At 40.6% G+C, this 15,952-nt stretch overlaps 1 protein-coding gene across 2 annotated transcripts in view; it reads right to left on the bottom strand.

The window, feature by feature from the left end:
- Positions 1 to 10,953, bottom strand: part of DCP1A (decapping mRNA 1A) — a 31,953-nt gene extending 21,000 nt beyond the window's left edge. The window contains exons 1-3 of one of the 2 annotated variants that reach the window (XM_040076556.2): positions 10,802 to 10,953; positions 9,726 to 9,766; positions 7,824 to 7,951 (exon numbers count right to left, since the gene is read on the bottom strand). In XM_040076556.2, the coding sequence (XP_039932490.1) occupies positions 7,824 to 7,951; positions 9,726 to 9,766; positions 10,802 to 10,936 (304 nt within the window). In that variant the 5' untranslated portion in view covers positions 10,937 to 10,953. Of the gene's footprint in view, positions 1 to 7,823; positions 7,952 to 9,725; positions 9,767 to 10,007; positions 10,071 to 10,801 lie in introns of those variants that run through there. The other variant, XM_058422260.1, reaches the window with a different exon arrangement.
- Positions 10,954 to 15,952: the final 4,999 nt, after the last annotated feature.

Below are 15,952 nucleotides of genomic sequence, written 5' to 3'. Positions count from 1 at the left end.
ATGGAACAGCTTAAAACTACACTCATAGCGACCCCTGCTCTTTGAAGGCATCAAGGACAAAGCAATGAGAGCAAAGGGGTTCAACCTCAGCCTCATTCTGGCTTTCAGAATAAGTCAAATTCCACTGAAAGTTTGCAGAGTTGGAGCTTGACCAAGGAGCCTCCATCAGAGGGAGAAATTTTGTCAGGAATGAGCTGCTCCTTCCCCATCAATCCTCCCAAGGGCCTTTACATCAGCTCCTCTCCTCACTGCCCCCAGCTGCACCAACCACACAAAGCTCCACAACTCTCTTCAGAGTTGTACTGAATCCAGCGCACAAAGCAGATTATTTTAAATCTTAGTTCACCTGTGAAGTTTGTCAATGCATAAAGTGCTAGAATACCAAAGGCAATTGGACACTTTACACATGTTACCATTAAAGTATTTTAATTTCTGAAAAAGATGCTTTCAGCCTTTTAAAACTCATCTTTATACTGCAGTTCATGTCAACGATTTTATGTAGCTGAAATCACTGATTATAAATACCCCTTAAGTGAAGGAAAGGACTGTTTAAAAAAAATACACAACTGTTTCCAGTTAGAGGTAGATTTTTATTTCACAGTGAAATCCTTTTTCTTTCTTTACTCGCTTTTTTTCCTCCACAGGATACTCAAAAACCTCAAGCAAAGCCCACTCAAAATTATGTTAAGCCATGGCAAAGAGGGCAATTATTTACCAAACTTTTTCTAGCCCTTTGACTTATCCCATGTGTATTTTGTTAGGCCAAAATTCTCAAGAAGTCAGGTACACATCTCATTTCTAGAAGAATATCCTACGACAAACTGAAGTTCTTGGCTTTTCTTTCTTTTATTAAATAACAGCTGTATTAATTTGGGTGTTTGTTCCTCTAGAGGTTCCAGTTCAAGTAAGAGATTATTTTCAAGTCATAAACAAAGAAATCAATGCACGAAAGACACAAGTCAATTAAAAAGCATTTCATAACATGTAGCCTATGACGCTTATGAAATGCTTCTATTAAACTTTGCAGTTTATACAACTGGATTTTCTGTGGCATAGAAACATAAAAAGTTCCCAGTTTGTTACACGACTAAAGAAGTAGCTCATATTTTAACACTGAAGAAAAGCTCTTTCCTTTCCCTGACTTCATTATCAGACAAACTGCCAAGAGGAGAAAGCTGCTTCAAAAACATACTTGCTGAAGAAACGAAGATAAGGAACTTATAATAATATCTAAATGGGACAAATGATAAAAGTCACACTCAATTCTGCCAGAAACAGGCCTAGGCAAGACCACAAGCAGATCCAAATCTCAGTTTGGTGAGTACGAGGCTTTTTTCCACTTTGTACTACTGGCAAGCAATCACAGGGAGTCACTGCAAAACAATCTTACACAATATTACATAGATACAAAGCAGATTACAAACCAACTTGGGCATAAATGTAGGTACAGACCAACAGGCTGGAATGTTTACCTTCCTCTTTCCAGGAGACCTCCTGTACTGCCAGTTCAGCTCCCTTTCTCAGAAGTGTGTCCCAACAGCATTGCTATTACTATTTAATATCTATTTTCCTATATATACATTGTACTTCCTCCCATGCATGCAGCTTCAATTAAGAACATCCTTATAGCAAAGACAGAGTTGGTTCTTGCCAGCTCTTTTTAAATATGTGATTTTTTTGCTATACTCAGCATAAATATTAGCTGGACATTCCTATGTCTGATGGCACCTTTCTACTGCAGTTCTTGCAAGAGTTTCATCCAACAGAAGCCATTGAATTAAGCGACTCATTTTTCCATCTGGCTTTTCTGAAGTGAATGCTGGGCAGCATCTTCAGCAATCAAGTAACAGTAGTTTGTAACCATCAGCAGCAAATCTTACAGTAGGATTCACACTGCATTTTGACACCCCTGAAGTAATGAGTAACCCATACCACAGACAAATCAGGTTTCATAAAACTTAAAGAAGTCATCCATTTTCTTCACCTATATTCTTCTCTGACGTGCCATTTTTGTTAGAAACACTGACCCATAGATACTTATCTAAACACATAACACTCAACTTCTCTCCAAACTTGATTGGATCAATCCTTAAAACCTGATTAAAACTGAAATGGGAAACCAAAGAGCTTTTGAGAGAACAGAAGGATTATGGAAGACATCCTGCTCAAACCTAACAGCTGCATAATACCAAAAGGAAGGTCTTGGACTCTTCTATAATCTGGATTAAGAGTGGGAATAGCCAAGTGCCACTGCGAGACAGAAGCCTCATCTTTGGCAACATAAAATGAAGCTGCATCCCCACATGGTAGTTTCACTTCAGCTCACATTTTAAATAAGCAGAAAGAGGCAGTGTCCCCACCCTCACATTCCCACAACTTGGTTAACCCATTGTACCCCAAGGGGCCCCCCTCCCTTATGTCAACTGGGTACATTTTAGTCCAGACCAGATACTTGATTCTGTTTCTGCATCAGCTTCACAAAAGGCCATTGCAGCACAGGAGAGCACAAAGAGCTTGGAAAACACAGGAAGACAAAAGTTAGAATGGAACCATGTGCCAGAGGAAGTGCACGTGGATCATGAGCACTGCCAGTTTTGGGATTACAGACACTGCCACCCCATTCCCCCAGGCAGTTTAGCCATTTGTACAAATAATCTTCAACTCATTCAAAGAGATGATTTGTTTAAAACTTCCCGTAACCATCTGGAAGAGCTGGTAAAAGGGAGGGAAAAGTTTTATTTTACAGGTCCAATTTAGATGTTGCCATGCAATGAAGCAGAACAACTGGAAGTAGAATTTTTCAAACTCTTGAAAGGAAAGAATTAATATTTTGAAACCCCTCCTATAATGGAACCATGGAAAACAACCTGATCTCACTCCCATAAAGAAAAGCACATATATGCATCATTTTACACCTCAAATAGAGTTTAAGGCAAGATGAGATGAAGCTCTCTCTTTTCAAGCTCATATTTCTTCTAGTAGCAATGTCAGCTGGAATGCCACCTCTCCTCAGTCAGTCAGCTCTGTATCACTGACATTCTTCATATTTATTTCCTACATGTAGATATTAGCCTGCCACATAAACTTATAAACCATCAGAAGGAATGGAAAAAGTTCCTCCCTCTCCTATTGTTTTGAATACCTAAAGCCATTTCACAAATATATCATACAGCACAATCCCACAAGCAGGAGCATGGGAATAATTCAGCAGGTGCCAAACAGCATCCAAGCTCAGGAACACTTTAACTTCCATCTGAGTATTATATGGAAGGAGAGGGATTGCTGCTTTGCAACCCAAACCACAGAAGAAAACCTCTTGCAGTTAGAGAGCCATCTTTCAGGTCAAACAATGTATTTTTAGAACTTCTTTACAGTTTCCAATCATTCCTCCCCTCCCCCGGCTTGCATTGCTTCTTCCGCTATGAAGATATGAAGAACAGGCTCCTTTCTTATCTCAGACTAAACCCCTGGGTTAATGTGCCTGCTGGAGAGCCAGGCAGCCCCAGCAATCACAGAGATATGTTACACTTAATGGAACATGTGTGATAACAAGAGACTTTCCTTACCAGTTTTGAAACCAGTCAGGAGCTCTTTGAAACACTTCTAATGCAACTCATTTCACTTTTGCTGTTCAGGATACAAGTTGTTTTCATCAATAATACAACAAGACCAGAAGACAGCACTTTGTAACTGAGTTTTTCTACTTAAATGTACAAGCCTCTCCAAAATCCATTATTTTTGTATTACTAACTCTTACCTTGGACAGAAATAAGAAGCAAGGAAAAAAACCACACCACCACAAACGAAAACCCCACACCAAACGAGGACCATTTATTTTAATACCCAACTTTTATGCTAAACAGCTGTCTTTTCAGCACCATGGAAATCAGCCTGCCTGACCACCCAAGTGAACTGGCTTGGATTAAAAACCCTTTTAATCAAGACGAACACCACCGATACAAAGGAAAAGTTATAAATGAGAAAGGCTCAGAAGAATCTTTCCTGCAGACTTTAGGAGGTAAGTTCACCAGTGCTTAAAACTTTTGACTAATCTTCCTCAATTATTAAGCAAACTATTAACAAACAGCTCCAGATTCTCACATTACAGATTGAAAGGAAGTACTGAGCTTCAAACTGGACTGTTATTACTGTTACTGGCTGCACTGTATGCATTTTTAAAAACATTTTTTGCTTTCAGCAAAACACAGACAAAGCGAAAACAAGCTTAGGTTCATCTTAAAAAAAGGAATTCAGTATTTCATGAACAAATACTCTGAATACTCTAAAGAATGTGCATGTGTCCAGAGGGAAGAGTTCAACAAGGATCAAATATACCCAGCAATACCTATTCCAGACTAAAACATAATAAACAGCACATTAAGTATGAAGTATAATCTCAAAATTTTTACCTTTTAAGAGTAATTCTAAATTTAAAATACGTTATAGTAAGGCAAACAATTTCTTTTCAATTTGGCAATTTCTTGATCTGTTCATGTTTGGAGATATTTATTTTCCTTAACTCTTTACCAGTGAAAACAAGAATACCTTTTTTCTATTTACCACTGCAAGTAGTATAATATCTCAGCTTCTTAATCACACTCTTATCATCTTTGCTTTAGGGGCTGATGCCCCAGAAATAAATGGTGCAAGTTTTGGGGCAGCATTATATCCAAATTTTCTGGTTCAGTATTCTTTTGGGTTTAGAACCATATTACGTAGCCAGCATAATTTTGAGAACCAAAATTCTGGAGTGAGGAAAGATTTCCCCATTAAGAGCTGAAAAAGGTAGGATTGGGACTGGGAGGGAATCTCAAAGAATAATGAATAACAAATTGACCCAAGTGTCTTCCATTTCACTCAAAGAACAGCAAAAGGCAGACAGATATAAGAAAGGTACGGTATCTGTTCTCCTTCCAAAATGCCCATGGAAGTTTCCTTCATGGCCCACCCTGCAAAAATTAGTGCAATTCTCACAGCTGCAATACTTTCCTGACACCTTAAGGTCTATCCTATCCCCCAAGAGCTGTGAAAATCAGTATTTTCCCATAAGAATAGAACGGCAATTACCTAGTCTTGCTCTAAGAGTATGAAAATGCCCCTGTGCAATTGGATAAAGTACCTCACGTCTACAGCTCAACAAAGTAAATTTTGATATGCAGCAAACCAACAACTCCTTCGTATAGTAAGAGTGTTTGAAGAAATCAAACTACAAAAGAACAGTAAAACCCCACCAAAATATTATGATCTAGTATGACAGGCAAATCATTATTACAGCCTCCAGCCAAGCAAAAATAATGCTTGTAGACCGCTTGCAAAGTTCCTCACAGAAGTCGTTAGCAGCTCTGCACAGACTGGAGTAGGTTACTCGCTGTCCTCAGAACAGCTCTTGTGCTGCTGAAGACAGAAATGCCAGAGGTCTGATCTGCTGCACAAAACAGACTTGGCCTTATTATCTTCTTAAGTCAAGACAGAATCCCAGAACACAGTGGAAACGTGAAGTTTGTAAAGCAGTAGTAGCACATTGAATATAAATACTGTTGACACAGAACCTTCCCCAAATGCAGTGACATAGTTTTGCTTTGATCATCTTCTGCTGTTTCTACCATGCCCTGGCGAAGCACAAATCTCTATTTGTCACCGATCCTGTTACAACGTAACTACAGGGGCAGGAAGTACTTTTGTCTCTGCCAAACAGCGCCATTAACACGATTTCAAGTTTTTACTGGCTACTCTGAGCCACCCTCATCTGCAAGCTAAGAAAACAGAATTAGCAGTTTAATCACCAAGCAACCTTAACAGGGAAACTTACTCATAAAGGGTTTCTAATGATGACAGTAGATTTCTTCAAGGATGCAGGAACAACTGCTCTACAAGTCACAGGGTTGTGTAAGAGGATGCTTTTCCTTACACAAATTAGCAGTCCATTTAAGGGATCTCAGAAGAACTTTACCTTAAGCCATCAGAGACACACAACATTAAGGCCTTGGAGATACACATTATACTAACTACTGGCTTAAACCTCTGATTTGAATTAGATCCAAAAATGCAAATGTTTTTCATGCCAGCAGGCAACTGAGTGGAAATGGAGATCCTTCCACATGAAGAGAACTTGGACAAGAATCCCTCAATCTACCCAGACAAATAAAATACACACATGTTGAAATTTGTCTGCAAATCCAAATTTGCCTGCAAATTCACAAATACTATGCAAATAGAGGCAAACGGCTTTACCATAATTTAACGATATAATTTGTTTTCTAACTCTTTCAGAGGACAGAAAATTTGGAAAACCTTATGTAAGGAAAATAATCCCAAACTAAACAGCTTAATGCAAAATGTAAGGGAGTTAGTGGTGTGGAAATTATAAGGAATAAAAAGCTTAGATGGCATTTTCAATGCTTTTAAGCTTGTATTTGAACAAAGCGAACCCTCTCAGAGGGCACAAAAACTCATCTGCACCTCAGAAAATAAATAATGATATACTAACTGCATTGGACATCTTCCACCTGCAATCACTGGAGACAGGATGGAGTAATGAAAGAAAGGATAGTTTCTGACCAAAGTCTTTTAAAATGTCAACGGCAAAGAAATAAGAGGAAAAGAAATACACCTGATTAATTCAGAATGTAATTCCCACAGCCAGTCTGTAATTTTTTCCTTGCTTGCTGACCTTTGTATGAATTCCTCCCCTCCTTGTACTCTTCTATGTCATCTCTATCCTAAACCCCTGAGGCTCCCACAGATCTTACACACTAGTGTCCCACAGGAAAAGGAGAGCTTTTATCAAGGGAAGGAAAACAATTGGCTTCAGGGGTTTCTAATGAACTCACACATGGCCTATATCTTCTCTGATTACAACTACCTGAAAGGAGATTGTAGCAAGGTGGTGCTTGCTCTCCCAAGTAGCAAGTAAACAGCCTCAAGTTGTGCCATTGGAGGTTTAGACCGGGTATTAAGAAACGTTTCTTCATGGAAAGGGTTGTCAAGCCCTGGAACAGACTGCCCAGGCCAGTGGTGGAGACACCATCCCTGGAGGTATTTAAAGGATGTGTAGATGTGGCACTGAGGGTTAGTGGTGGACTGCGCAGTGCTGGGTTAATGGTTTGGTGTGATGACTTTGAAGGTATTTTCCAACCTAAATGATCCTGTGATTCCTTCCCTGAAGTGATCCTCTAGTCACTGTCACGCACCATGGTGACTCCACAGCAGCTCCTGCTCCCTTATACCATCAACAGTTCCAACAAATGAATCAATTTCTTGCTTCCATTACATCATCAACCTCACAGCTGCAATTCTTTCCTGACACCTTAAGGTCCATCCTATCCCTACTGCCTCCATCTACAGCTCCTCTTCCTTCCAAACCAAGCAATCTGCTTGAACACACACCTTAATACAGTACTTTTCCCTAATTGTTGCCAGTCACTTCCCCAACCTCCTAGACTTTTCAACTTACTGACCAGTTTTGACTTTTTCCTCTTTGTGACACTAATGGAAGGAAGATTGCTATGATTATGAAACAGAAGAGACCATCTGTCTTAGGCCGTTCTTTGCCACAATGATGGAATCTACCCTACTTCTTACAGATCCCAGAGGCCTTCCAAGAGGAAAAAAGGAAGGGATTAACATTTGACTGGTCTATTAGGTACACCCAAGCACAGCCAAAGCAGTGGTCCCATCTGTAACTCAAGGGGACATTTTGATAGGAGGGAGACATGTTCAGATTGAACTTATCAGATGATTAAATAAAGACCAGAGCAATATTGCACTTTGGTAGTATATTCATTATTCTGGAGTTTATTTGGATTAGAAAAAGTTATACTCACAGCTGGCATTTCTGTAGAGAAGAAAAGGTTCATGGAGCTGAAACTCCAAATCTTTATTTACTGGTTCAACCAGGTTGTGCATATTCAGTCGATTCACTATCGTAAAACCATGATAAGGAGAAGCTGACCTATTGTGTCAATTAAAACAAAATCAAGAATTAATACCTTCATCAACAGATGTAATTTTCTGAAACCAAGTTATGAATTCATCTTTAAATTTCCATTGCTTTATCACGTGAAGCTTTACCAGTCCTGAAGTTCTCACTGTTGTTTTTCTATGCTATTTCTTGGCATACCACCTAATTTCAATTTCAAACTACACTTACCTCAAAGTAGATTAGGATTAACAGTACAGTTCTACACTGCTAAACTGCTGAATCAAAGATATGCCTCTGAAAAATCTATTCAAAAAAACTAGGGCAGGTCCACCATTAAAATGCAAATATATTCAATACTTGACACAAGAACATTTTGAGGCATTTTAGATTTTTTTTATTAGAGGAGAAAAACCAAACCACTTATACAGCACCATTACCTTACTGTAAATAGACATGACAATAAAAAAGAGCTGCTGTCTTAAATAGCATGAAGTACACTTACAGGGGGAACCACAAACAGTAATTTCTTCCTAAAGGGACACTTTGGAAATAAGGATTTAACCCAACGTCATGAAAGTTAAGTTATTCAGAATTGTAGTGCTTACTGAAACAATTTTTATTTATCGAGATTTTTGTGGGACACCAGGTAGAAAATAAAAACACTGAGCAAGCATTGAAAGTTCAAGACAGTTTTAGATCTGTTTTCTTTTACTGCATGAATGTCCTGTCAGCACTCAACTGTGCCTGTAAGCTGGTGTATAATCAACAACAACAGCAGCACAATGAAGGCAGGCTAAAAATCACACCCAGCTGGCTGGTAAATATAAAGATTTCTGTAACAGTGTGGCCATCTTTACAGAATCATCGACACCAAAAATCTGTCAAGAGCTTCCAAGGACAGGGTAAACAACCATTAACATCACAAATGAGTTTCTTAATGCACCTCCCAGAAATCATCAGCTAGTGACACTAAAAGCTTTTGCTTTGGTTTTTGTTTTGTTGTTTTAAAGTTTGGTTCACTTTCTTACACTAAGTATTTCCAAGCTGGGAGCTGAAGCAACAGGATCTGGTTACTCAAATCCCTACAAGCCAGAATAAAATACTGTAATGACCAAACTATGACAGTCGGCTTCAGGATGGCTTAAGTCTACATTATTTCTATTTCTTACCTTCAACGAAGTGTTATTTCATTTAGATTCTTTTATTTGCCCGTAATTTAAAACCAGAAGTCATGACTTATTTTACGTGCCGGTTCTCCTCCTTGCCCCTTTCACCTGTCCCAGAGAACTGGAAATATCTTCCATGGTTTTGATGAGGAAATCAAATATCCCCCCCAAAACCAGACACTATGCATTCTCCAGCTTTTGGGGAGCTTCATCCATTTACAAAAATTTATGCCATATTCCAGGAGTAAATTAAAATACATGATTTCATTTCTCATCCCTATTGTTTTCATAATCACCTTCATGGATTTTAGGAGACAAAGGGAGATGTGGCATTTAACAAACTCAGTGCACTAACAAATGCTATTGGATTAATAAAATAAGCTCAATAAACCAGTTTTCGATGTGGGTACATATGTAGCATTCAAGTTTTATACTTTCTCAGCAGTACTTTTAGGGCTTGTGACAGAGCTGTTCACCCATGTGCAGAGTTTATTCTTTTTGAATGAGTACACAGCAGTTAACAGCTGGACAAGCAAAAAATGATGAGTATGAAAGCTCTGCAGGAAGCCATCTGGAGTTTGTTTTCTGAAGGAATGAAAACAAACATCCTCCCCTCCCCCCCAAAAACCAATGCTTACCTTTTGTACACAAATAAGGTCCCTTCTATGTCGGTTTTCTCCTACAAAGGACAACAAATGCACTTCAGGGATGTGCTCGTTCACACAGTTATGTAGGTTTTGGACAGTGATTTAATTACAGAGACTTAAAATATCCTTATCTTTCCATAAAGTTCGACATCACGGGTCTAAAAATATACTCTCCTATTTTCAGAAGGTACCTTTTTTTTTTTTTTTTTTTTTTTTTTTTTTTTTTTTTTTTTTTTTTTTTTTAAATCAGAAACATTAGGAAGTTAAACTCACTTCCAAAAGCCTTTGTTCACTCTCTCAGTCTGCAGATGTGATACACGCAAAGTGCTCCACAACCTTCCCGTGCTGAGCCTGACGGGGCACGCTCCACATTATCGGAGAGGCTGTGCTCCAGTTTCACTCCAAGGACAGCAACAACAGCACGGCACGGCCGAACTACGGGCCGTGGCTCTGTGTCAGACTCCAGCTTCCAGAGCCACCCTCACCACGGGCTTGGGACCCACGAGCGCGCAAAGCTGGGGCAGCTCCAGGGCTGCACGTGACAACGTGAAGTTCCCCGTGTTCCCATTTTTATGGCTCTGTGATGAACCCGGTGGTGAAGCCAAAACTGTGTTCTAATGCAATGACCAACACTCCTATCTCTTAAACTCTCTTTCCGAATTAGGGCTCTGTGCAACAGGCAACAACAACAAAGTACGATTAAAAAAGAGAAAAAGTCAATGGCCACCAGGAGCCAAAGCGCCCTCCAGCCCTAGCACTGCCCCGGTCCGAGGGGGAACTGCGCCGCCTCTCCGAGCGCACACACGACCTCGCCTCGCCTCTCCCTCTTCCTTTTCCTCCCCTCTCCTCTCCCTTCTCCTCCACTTCCTTCTCTTTCTCTCCTCTCCCCCGCGCCTCCTCTCTTCCTCTCCTTCCCCTTCCTCTCCCCTAATACGAGCAGAGGGAACGCACCAAAGCCCCAAACTTCCCCCTGGGCAAGCGCAGCCCCGCGCGGGCCCCGTGCGGACGCGCCGGGCCAGGCGGCTGCCGGGGCGCGGGCACGGCCGGGCCCGCCCCGCCGGACTCACCCACTCGTTGTCCTTGGGGCTGAAGCTGTAGAGCGCGACCTGGCCGGTCACGTCGGCGATGCCGGTGATGAAGGGGTCGTGCCGCCGCAGGGCCGCCAGGCTCATCTCCTGCCCCGCTCTGCCCGCCGCCTCCATCTTGGATCCGGGCAGCCCCGCCCGCGGAACGGCGACAGCCGCGCCGGTGCGCCGGTGCACCCGGCCCCGCCGCCGGCCGGAGCGCCCGGCCCGCGCCTGCAGTTCCGCCCGCCGGCCAGGGCCCGCCCCGCCCCGCCCCGCCGGGCCCTTCCCGGCCCCTCCCCGGGTGCCTCTTCTCAACTGAGGACCCGCAGCCCTTTCCCGGGTGTCTCTTCTCAACTGAGGACCCGCAGCCCTTTCCCGGGTCCCCGCTCCTCACTCGCAGCTCCGGCGACCGAGGGCTTGCAGGGCTGTGGGCTCCTGGCCGAGCCCCGGGGCCGCGTCTCTGGCGACACGCGTGGGCAGGGCTGAGCGTTGGCCCTAGCATCTTGTTGTTATTTACTTACCCCAGTAGTAAAGGCTCCGGAGTTTACTGCAGGCTGCCTTGAGAAGTGCGATGAGCTGGGCCGCAGGCTCAGGAATTGTCTTCCAGCGTTTTGAGGGTGATGCTGTTCGCTCCCGTGTCTGTCATTTTCTGGTTTATCAGTATTTCACGGGCTGCCGTGGGATATGGAATTTTCAGTATTTTAGGGATTAAATATTTCTTTCAGGTATAGTAAACATGCACAAATATGTTTCTCAGGTAAAGTCAAGGTACATAGGACAGTAAACTGTCATATGTAAAATAGGGTACTATGTAGTATGTATCTACGTTTGCTGGAACAAGAACAAAGTAACATGCAGTGCACTGAGCTTTTTCCTGCAATTTTTTCAATTATTGGTGATTTTAGGAACAGGAAAGTATAGAATATTCATCAGGACCGAGGCATGAATTACTTTCAAGATAAGATCACTCAGGTTAAAGTATCTTTGTGGCATTTTGTGCAATCTGACAGGAAAAAACCCCAGGTTTCTAAATTTATGAACAGAACCTTGTTTGTGGAAAGCTCCTGACCCTCCTGAGAATTTAAAGAATGTGTGCTTTGCTCTGAATTACCACAGGTCATGTAGTTCTTTGTTGCAGGTGGATAAACTTATGATTTTAATGCAGCTTTACAGGATAGCCCTCTCCCACGATGGCTGACATTTAATGCACAAACTGTAAACAAGGATCCAGCAGTTGTGTGGTTCCATAAAAAGTCTTTCTGACAAGAAGTGGAAATATCAAGTTCCAACATAATCTTTAAAATTGTAAAGATTTTGGAGCAGAACAATAACGTGCCTGTTTTGGTATCAAACAGTTCTAGTATAAAGTAATGCATTTCTCAGGGAAAAAGTAACCTAGACTCAAAAGTTCATCCCAGTAACTCACCCTTGAACCCCAGGGCAAAAGCATCAGTAAAAAACCTCAACAAAAATCATATGGAATGTCTTAGAGCTCCATAAATTGTCCATGTCCTTGTAATGGCTTTGCCACAGGAGAGTCTAATCTGTAAAATTTGGGTTTTCATTAGTTCTGTAGTGTTTGTTCTTAAAGGCAATACTTTTTGATGTAAAATGTCTCATTATTCACTAACAGTTTGTATTAGAGAAAGATAAAAAGAGGAAATTAAAGTTTGAAAACTATGTTATAGAGCAACAACATTCTAAGAACTCAACTGAAACAGAAAGAAAATGACAAAACCCTTTTTAAAAAAGCTGTTTCTAAATGACACGTTAAACATCTGCATCAAACTGCCCCTTTCTGCAAGATTACTGTAAAGCAAAGGTCTCTTTCAAATTTAAAAACTTATTGACAAAGGAAATTTTCTGCTGTGTGAGATCTCAGTTGTGAAAACTCCTTGGCTTCATCTTGCATTAAAAGTGAATCACAAGGAGCAGCAAGAAAGAAAGGGAAGCAGTGGGTTCTGGTTATGGGTTGTTTTCCTCCTTCACCTGCTCATTCCAGTTCTGCATTTCAGTCAGTTTATTCTCCCTGCCCATCTTCACTGTTTTTGTATTGAAATAAAACATTCTGTGTCAGAAGTGATGCGCTGCGTGTCATCTGCCTCCTCAGCCTTGCAGCACGGCAGTGTGTGTACAGGCAGGGTCTCGGGGTACACTGGAAAGTTGTAGCTGCTGAGGCGTGTGCTGTGAGGGTTGTGTGGTGCAAATCTCCCTGGCCCTCTGCACAGCTGTGCTGGGGAAATGTTCCTCTCTCACTCCCCGTTCCCGATTCTTGCACGGAGCCAGGCACAAGTGGGATGATGCACACGATGCCCTTTTCATGTTTTCTCTGGGAGTGTGACAGATTCCATTTGTGTTTCAACAGGTGAAGGGAACATCGTGCTTTATAGTTCACTTATTCTGCTGAGATTTTATAGGGCAGGATATGATAATTTATCACCCTCAGTACTGTTGTGCACTTAATACATGTTAATATTAAGGTAGATGAAGTAATACAGACCCTATTTTTCCCTTTCGTTCGCTTGTGGCACCGTGGCTGGGTCTCTGTAGCTCTGTTGCTGAGAATGTTCCTCATTTGTATAAATATGGTATAAACTGCTCAGGTCATGTAGTCACCTCCCCTGGCTGTTCTGCTCTTTGGGGGGCCAAGTGGTTCAGTAGCCTTTCCTAGGAGTTCCAACTTGCTCTGTGCTCTCGCTGTACTAATGCTGCAGCCCAGGTATCTTATTGCATCTTCTTGGTGACAGATATTTGTTTTTAGCTGTGCAAAATCTTTTCCTCCTTCAGAGGGAAGTTTTCCAAATTGCTACGTATTAACAGTGCTATAAGGCAGCAGTGTTAATCCAGCCAATTAAAACTGGTGGGCTAGGATGGTGTGTAAAGGGACTCCAGGTTTAGCAGGATCATCAGATGGGAGTGACAAGGTTTAGGGAAATTGTTCTGGGGCTACTGACTTGCCCAGCTGTAGGTATAGGTTTTTTTCCTGTTTCCATGCTTTGTATAAAACAGAGACAACACAGAACTACTTTGCATAGCATCTGAGTTTCTCAGCTGTTGCAATACTGAAATGTGAATTTAACTACAAGTTTCTTTGTCATGAAATAATTGCAGTAATGATTCTGTAAAGGAATGGATGACTTTAATTTTTCTTTTTTTTTTTTTTTCCCTCCTCCTTGTACAATTGGAAAACTCTTCTAGAAGATGTGAAGCATGAAACATTAAAAACAACTGCATTTTCTGAAATAATGTAACTTGATAAAGTACAAGGACAATTACAAAAAAAAAAAAAAAAAAAAAAAAAAAGGCAGTTAGCCATCTATGTGTCCACTGACATTTTGGATATGAATGTAACCAGCAGTTATGGTCCCTCCAAGAGATTCTGAAATAATATTGAAAGACACAGAGAAAAGTTGTTAAATTACAATTCAATAAAAACAAAAGACTGAAAATACTCAATTTGATTTATACAGTAAAGCTACTCCCACAAGTGTAGGAGGGTGAAATAGGTCACAGGTAGCCCTCCTTACATTGCTCAATAACATTAGAAGGATTAATCATTTATGGATTATCTCCTAGAAACAATGATCTGGTGCAGACAGGTAATCCAATCTCCTCTGTCTTTCTAACCTGGTTTGCCATTTCACAGGAGATTGTGGAAGGGTGGCAAGTTTTTCTAGGAAGACATTGCCTGCCAGCTTGAAACATGTAAATTGCTGGAATTTGCATCAAAATATGACAGCTCTTCTCTGGTGAAGGTAGGTAGTGAAATTAGACAGGTAAAATGATTTTTTTTTAGCTAGAGCACAGAGGTTCAGCTCAAAATTTCATCATGTTCACCCTTAGTTAGAATCTGTCACTGACAGAGTAAAAAGTGAAGTTTATCATTGACATAAATCAGAACTAGAGAGAAAACATTGTTCCTGGGACTCTGCATTTTGCATAATATCCAGCAATGTGTTTTTCCTGAGTAAATTTGTAGAAAAATTTAAATACAACTTATATTTGAATGCAAGCCTTTCAGTGATGGCAGCCTCTGTAAGTCCATTGGATGCAGGTTTGCAGCCTTTTACTGATTGATGTGCCTAATGTAATGCAGTGGGCTTTGAACAAACATCTTTGGCCACTTCTGGGATATTTTATCTGGCTGTAGCCTCAAGGCCCGCTGTTGAATATACGAGGCTGTGCTAATTTCATTGCTGAAAATGAACTGCATTGCAAATATTCACTGGTCAAAATATTGCAGTAGCAGAGGTGCACCATCAGTGATTTTCAAATGCTTATTTCATTTTGCATGTAGTTGCTGTTTTATTGCTATAATAACGTTAAGAAAACAATATTCAATTACTATTAGAAGCAGAGTAGCCTGTTCCCCATGGTCTCCTTGTACAGTTTAAAAAAAAAAAAAAAAAAAAAAAGAAAGATAATTAGATTATCAAGGTCCTGCTCTGTACAGAATTGAGAAATACATCAGGAATAATTGTGCATCGTAGTAGTAATCCTGAGCCTTGAGAAAGCTACTTTAGCAGAACCATATTAGTTTTTAACTCAGCCAATATTTAATTACTGAGTGATCTACATTAAATATACTGTGTCAGCTTTATGGCATTATTGTGTACTTATATTTTTGTCTCCTTAAAGCATCCTTTTTTTCCTGAGCCATATTTGATGGCTCCATGTATCTGGCCCTTTAAATAGTGGGATCATCACATAAATTTTAAAATGTAGGTTTCTATGCTGCTTTATCTCTGAAGTCGTGCTGTAAAATAGCAAGTCAGAATTCCTTTAAAATATTTTATTATTTTTATTATTATTATTTTTGTCAGTATTTTAAATTTAATACTTTGTTTTAATATTTCATTTTGATATTTTATTCAAAGTATTTTATCTTCTTGCAAAGTATGCACATATCAGAGCAATCGTCTCTAAAATAGGTTAGATTAATTTTTTATGAGCAAATGTGTATTTTTCAATAGGTTTTCTTGATGTGGTCCTGTACTAATAAGGAACATGCAACATGATTCTGAGAGTAAATAGCTTCTAGGGCTTTTCAGGCATGACTGGAATAAAATAGAATGTAAAACAGCCTGGTGGTTTGGGCTGCTTTTGCTGCTGCTTGGGTTTTCCAGTGTCAGAGGAATGGGAATCAGCAAA

The sequence above is a fragment of the Hirundo rustica genome, chromosome 12 (genome assembly GCF_015227805.2).
Source record: "Hirundo rustica isolate bHirRus1 chromosome 12, bHirRus1.pri.v3, whole genome shotgun sequence".
NCBI classification, from domain to species: domain Eukaryota; kingdom Metazoa; phylum Chordata; class Aves; order Passeriformes; family Hirundinidae; genus Hirundo; species Hirundo rustica.
This window is presented reverse-complemented; position numbering and strand designations above follow the sequence as displayed.